The sequence below is a fragment of the Semicossyphus pulcher genome, unplaced genomic scaffold (genome assembly GCF_022749685.1).
Source record: "Semicossyphus pulcher isolate SPU_LCO1_2020_fin unplaced genomic scaffold, fSemPul1.0.p SCAF_6, whole genome shotgun sequence".
Classification (NCBI taxonomy): Eukaryota; Metazoa; Chordata; class Actinopteri; order Labriformes; family Labridae; genus Semicossyphus; species Semicossyphus pulcher.
Window position 1 is genome coordinate 25,648,966 of NW_027211737.1, and position 6,893 is coordinate 25,655,858.

At 43.9% G+C, this 6,893-nt stretch overlaps 1 protein-coding gene across 1 annotated transcript; it reads right to left on the reverse strand.

Annotated features, from left to right (window-relative positions):
* Positions 1-282: 282 nt before the first annotated feature.
* On the reverse strand, positions 283-6,515 carry npy8br (neuropeptide Y receptor Y8b). Its single transcript, XM_069682899.1, has 2 exons — positions 6,447-6,515; positions 283-2,414 (listed from the first exon to the last, which is right to left on the reverse strand). Exon 2 carries the CDS (start codon positions 2,254-2,256, stop codon positions 1,153-1,155), a length of 1,104 nt encoding a protein of 367 aa, XP_069539000.1. The 5' UTR covers positions 2,257-2,414; positions 6,447-6,515; the 3' UTR covers positions 283-1,152.
* Between the last annotated feature and the right edge of the window lie 378 nt (positions 6,516-6,893).

Genomic DNA, 6,893 nt, shown 5'->3' on the forward strand with positions numbered 1-6,893 from the left:
GCAGCGAACAATCGATATTGTGTTAACAGTAACAAACATTTGGAAACCAGTTTGCCAAACCAAATATTACAGCATAGACGTAATCATGAAATATAATAGTAAATGTTTTAATCACTTCAATCTCACAAAGAGTAATGTCTAATAACAGGTAAGTATTAGAGATATCTACAATGCTACACAGTGCTCTTTCTCCCTGACACCACCATAAACTGTCTCACATCCGCCTCATATGTATTCAGTCATGTTATATACAGCAAAAGAACCCGGCTCTGACAAAAGTCCTTCACTGACACTTTTATTTTGTTTTACGGCACTTGATATACGGTTATTGTATGGCACATTTTATGAGGAAAAAGAACGCACACACAATACACTGCAGCGCAGACCTTGGTGAAAGCATTAAATGTATATAGCTCCTTCCAAGGTTCTCTGAAAAAGATTATTACATCGTTTGTGAGGATTTTAGGTGATAAGAAAAGCATTAAGATGATGTTAGCAAACCGTCTAATAAATGCCTGCAGCCACATGTAATGCACTAATGCTCGCTCCTCCATAAGCCACTCTGTCGATAATCATTATCACGTCATAGTTCACAATCCCAGAATATTTTCATCAATACTATTAACATAAAACAGCAAAATTGAAAAGAGCATTTGCAGCGCCCCCACCCCTTTGTCCGTCCAACGCTCTCTGGTGGTCCCACTGCTCACATTCAGCAGGTATGTGGAAAACCCCCTTCTGAGTACATCCCAGTGCTTTAATAGAAAACGTGACAGATTGTCCAGATTAAATGCTGTCTCTTTGTGTCCAAAGCACATGCGGGATAGACTATACAGACTTTAGTTGCAAAAGTGCTCATGTAAAGTGCCTTCAGCTGCCCTACAATACTTAAACTTGTCCAACCTTTGTACCATCATTTTGTTATCTACTTCCTCTTTCATGTGAACAGCATGCTGAACTGAGGGCACCGCGCCATGCCGTTGAAGTGTCCTCTGTCAGCTCCCACTGGACTGCTATTGAGAAGTTTTAACTTTGAAAATGTCAACCCTCCTTTTGGACCCAATGAAGCAGGAAAAAGCGCCAAAAGGATGACACAATGAGGGCAGAAGAGGCCCCAGTAGTTTCTTTGTCTTTGACTGAAAAGGCTTGGATTTAAGTATTTATGCTGGTAGATCCGTTGCTCAGGGTTGACCCCTTGGTGACCTCTGTGCTGACAGTGGAGAGAGGGACACTTTCGTACCTCTCCACCACCCCCCAGCAGCGACAGCGCAACAGGGTTGACTTGAGCTGTTTCTGGAAATTGCTGTTAAGGAAACCGTAGATGATGGGGTTGACGCAGGTGGAGGCCATGGCTGTGAGGTGGCAGAACGAGAAGATGACGTCATGCCCACAGGACGGGATGGCCTCATGGTTCCAGTCGAACACAGTGTTGAAGACGTTGAGGGGGAGCCAGGAGAGAGCGAACGCCACCACGATGGAGATCAACATGGCGTTGATCCTCGTGGAGCCCTTGTTTTTCTTTTGGGTGGTGTTCCTTCCACGCTCCACCATGTCCTTCCTCCGCCTGAGGCGCAGGTAGACGTGCAGGTAGCAGACCATGATGAGGACGAGAGGCAGGAAGTACTGGAAGACGAGCAGAGAGGTGGTGTAAGCTCGCCGTTCTTGAACTGAAGGCCAACGCTCCATACAAACAAGATGGTCGCCGACTGGGAAGGGGATGCTCAGGTTCTGGAAAGGCAAGGTGAGGACGCTGTAGGAGAGGAAAGGCACTGAGATCAGACAGGCCACGATCCAGGTGATAGCCACGGCCAAGTAGGACTGACCCACCACGGGTTTCCATCCGGTCGGGTGGACGATGAGCTGGTAGCGCTCCATGGCGATGAGGACGAGGGAGAAGATGGAGACAGTAACAGATATGCACTGGATGAAGGGTGTGAGCTTACAGAGGGCCTCTCCGAGGATCCAGCGGTCCATCAGGGTGTAGATAATAGTGACAGGGAGGCAAACGACGCACATGAGGATGTCAGAACACGAAAGGTTGGCGATGAAGATGTTGGTGACGTTGTGCATCTCCTTGTGCCTTGTGATGACAAACACCAGGCAAGAGTTCCCAATGAGACCCACCGCCATCATCGTACTGTAAGCGATGATGAGAAAAGTGGTGCCGCTCACGGAGAGCGAGCAGTCCTCTGTGAAGTCCCACGGTATCTCTTTCCACAAGGCGTTGTTGTGGTTGGTGCTGTGCTGCAGCTCCATGATGGTTTTCCTGGGCTCACTTCAAAGGCCGGGGTTTAATTGTGCTAATTGGTCGTATCACACCTGCTGTAATCACTTCATGAATAATATTTGCATTGTTTACAGCTTTCCATCATCCTTAACCTTCGGCAGTCTGAACAGAAGTCTTCATTAGCAGCCTGGAAAGAAAGAAGAAAGGGGCATGAGTAATCTTGTACAAATTCTCAGTCACGAAATTCAGAGTGGAAACTATCTTTCATAACAATAAAAAACTAGATTAAAAAAACAGCTCATTTTGCTGTAAAGACAATTTTTCAAGCAATGTGTGGGAGAGTGGGAGTTGCAGATCATATTTTGACTGCCATCTCTAAGGCTCAGCAAACAGCAATAGCACATGTGATAATCAAAGTCAGAATCAGCGGAGGAAGATGACGCCCAACCATCTGAAAATTATCCAATTCAATTGATGTTGAGTTACAAAATACTTTGCTATTCATGTCAAACTTATATAGTAAGTAATTATATAAATGTAATGGTGAGTTGCCCTTTTTGTTCTCTAAGCTATGAATGCAATGCTAAATGATGACTCCGTAGTGTGAGTCAAAGTTATATCATTACAGAGCAAATCTTCCCCCCGCAGACACTCAACACCTGCAGGTGAAAACTGATCATCATCGGGCCGCACTTAACTCCTGCAGCCCAAAAAAGACAACCACAGTCGACAGTCAACACCCACATCCATCTTAAGTGGGCTTATGGACGATGCTAGCGCTTCGTGTAAACAGCTAAATAGCTGCTGTGTTTCTTCCTATAGTTGTAGTTCGGAGACTTACTGCATCAATTCCAAAATAAATATCAGAGTGAAGCTACACCCCATTCAAACCCTGTATCTGAAAAGTTTACAAAACTCTTAATATATTCCAAATTTGGATTGAAACTAACTTTTCATGATTTTAGATGCTTACTTTTATAACTACTAGGCTCGGGCGGTATCCATTTTTTCATCTTTCATTTTAATACCTTCTTACCATAATACCGGGGTATAAGGTATATTTGAACAGTGCTGTAAAACTGTGGAGCGGCTGGTTGAAGGGGGATGTTGCTGTCACACGTGTGACATGGTTATGCAATTACTTGGACATGTCTTGCTACACAACACAGGATTATATGAATGCCAATATAAATTATACGACTTGCAGATCTCAAGGACGCACACACACAGAAATAACAGCGTAATTGGTCGCTGATCTCTTTCCTTTTCTCTCCGCTCTCTGGGTCACTGCGCTTGCCCGTTTCAGGTTTCCAGGGCGCCCTCTGGCTCTAACTCTCTGTGAGAGCCAAAGTGTGTATTTGGAGACTAATTTTATCATGTTTCTTTTTTTATCTGTCAAAAAGATCGTCATCCACAATCGATGAGCTATCTGGACACTCTCTCTCCAATACCTGAAGCAGCGTCTCCACACATGCTCCACACACACGTCCGCTAGTGCGTCCCTCCTTCCAATGCATTGATTGAGGTGCAATGTCTCCTGTTCAATATTGACCTTTTTATTCTGTTTAAGTGCAGATGTAACGTGTCAGTCTCCTTAACGACGAGCCTCCTTCACGGGCGGCTCACCTGCTGCTGTGAAAACGAGATTGCGACTGGAAAAACTCAAAACGCGAGCTGTGTTATTTTAGCGACTTTGGAAAACGTACGGCTCACGATGAATGTCAACGGATCAGAGGCATGGAAGGAGGGAGAAACAGAAAGAGCTGCGGTGTGCAGTTTTATCAGACCGGTAAAGGTGTGTGGGGAGAAATAACTGAAGGGGAGCAAGGTGAGCAGATTAAAGTGGTTTTATGAACAAACTCTAACATATGGTGGAGAAGAAGGAAGCGTAGTGATAATTGTATCACGATATAACTTTCTGTAGATAGGGTGACGTATTGTTTTTGACGGTATTGAAATTAATACCGTTGGGATTTCTTAATACCCCGGTATACCGTGATACCGCCCAAGCCTTATAAATGCTACAACCACTACTAGTTAATACTATTTTGTTAGAAGGCTATGGTGGATTTTGGTTTCCAGTGGTTACCAGAGGTTTGTTTTTTCCTCTGTTTGAAGTGTAGCTTCCGTTAAAACTGCAGCATGAAACAAAATTGACCCTCGCATGCTGCGAGAGCTCATTTCATCATTTCTTGTTTTGAATGACAGCATGTGGCAGAAACTGATTCCCTCGCTGCAGGGGAGGTTTTTTTCAAATTCAAAGTGCTCCTCCGTGTAATTCCACAAGTGTCTTTGTGGAGCTGAGACATCTTAAGTGTTCAAATTTCCCCTTTGTACACTCTGGCAGTGAATTTAATATTACAAAAGCAGAGATTTATGAGGGGTATAATTAATGTTGGTATGAAGATATCATGGGTCTGTTGGCAGCGAGCAGACCTTCCATCTCCTCGAGGACTGGCTGTAAGAATAAATGATGCGCTGATGGCATATCATCAAGAAAACAGCACACATCAAGTGTTCATGGCTATCATGGCACGCTGATTTAAATTTCCATCACAATGACGGTGATAATGACTGCTCGTTGAGAGCATTGATTTGCTCTCACTGTTTTCTCTCCTTCTGACAGCAGGAATTGATTCTGTTTCTGTCCATAAAGGAGCAGACACCTCTGATTGTCACAATCGCTTCTCAGATTCTGAAGCACATGTGGTTTCACAATCTTCAGCAAATTAATGCACTGCAACACGGAGCAGAAAGACAATTTTGTTATACCAGGAACATCTGAATAGAGTGTGTGTATGAATATTTTTATGTGTTCCGCAGCAGTCAAAACAGCACTGATTAACTGAGAGGTTCTGCCGTCGGCTCAATCCCCCAGAAAGTGCAACACAGCTCTGCTAACAGAATAAAAGCTGCAGGATTTATCATTTTTAATTGAGGACTCCCTAACGATGATAAATGCTTACAGGTAGGACATTAATTGCTTGTGGCTGTCTCTATTATGAGCGGAAAAGTCCTATTATACTAAGCTGTTTCCTCCGTGGGGATCACAAACAAAGCCAGAGTATTCATAACAAAGTAAGGCTGGTACCTGGAGCTAAGTGCAGTAATACCTCTTAAATTCCTTTGTGGGACACAGTCTCCTCTGCTCCAACGTCTGGATAATTAATCCTCTCCCTGATGTCAACCTGACTCAACCTGGCTGGGTTTCCAGATATGTGGCTCGCATATTGTACCCATGCTGCAGCCTTGATGCTGATTATTTATGGCAGCTTTTTGACACTTAAAGTGAAGCATTGCTTCGTGTTGTGTATGCTGGAGGACGGTGCAAGGAATGTTACAAGGAAATTTACAAGGATAATAATTAATATTGGACCTGACGTAAATTATTAACTATGCAGATCATCTGCATGTTACACAACCAGAAAGAGCCTGCAAAAAAAATGAATACACACAATATAGGAAGAACCGTGAAGTCCCTGCAGAAAACACACCAACAAATCACAGCTCATGAGGGATTTAATGAAAAATGATGATTGTGAATTTTGAATAAGATTTTCAATATATTCCTCACATCACCCCTCTCTAGTCATCAGCATTAGTCAACTTTGACATGACACATAACAGCCACAAGTCCGGGTTGGCTCCTGCCAAAATGACGCACCGGTTACTGTATGTTTATCCTACCCTGGCTCTCTGCAGCTGCCCTGTCTGCAGATGTGTGTCTGCTCGCGCTGAGGGGGGGCTTTCTCAGCTCCGGACAGGTGGAGGGGACTCCGCTTTCCTCCCGTGCACCGCCCTGTGTTGCTCACTGTTCTCCTGTCTCCTGTGTGGGGGAAACCCATCACACATTTCCCTCTGGAAACCTGCTGAACGTCCACTAAACAGCTACTAACTTACACTTTTACCTGAGGAAAGTCCGGCTAGAGGCATGTAAGACGAAAACTATAAATCCCATCAGCATAGCTACAACAAGAAATTGAAAATACGAGCGCGTGCGATTTAAGAAAACTCGTTAAACGCGGCTTAAAAACTGTTATAAATATAAGACTGAAATACTAAAGTCATTAGAGCTTCATCCCAGCATATTAAGAAAACCCGACCATATAGAAAAATATAATTTCTTACTTTCAAGCAACCCTGCATCAACTAAAAAGAGTTATCTGCTAGCAAAGAATGTCGCTTTTAATTAGCTGTCAAATTAGCCATTTTTTCTTACCGAAATATTCTTCCTCGTTGGGCTCCACGCGCTGCTTTGCATCAGGTGAGACTCAGCCGAGTTTTGGTCGATGGGAAGGTAGGAGGCGTCCTGCCAGGAGCTCTGATAGGAGCCGAGATATCTCTTAAAGCGACCTTATGCCTCACACTCAGGCTGGGATGCGATTGGGAACATGTTACATAATAATTTCTCCGTGTACACGCGCGCGCAGGCACGCGCCCACTCAGGGGCCAGTGGGGAAATTGAGTTATTTGAAATGTGTACACACGGACTGTTTCGCTCAAATGTATTAGTGACATTAGATGATTCATTTAGACTCTTGTAAAGGGACGTGCTGATCCTTCACGTAATGAGGCGAGAGTAATACATGAGAAATTATTGTAGCCTAATATCACTCTAATGTAATATTGATATATGATAGTGTTGTGCAATGTGTAAATATCCTAT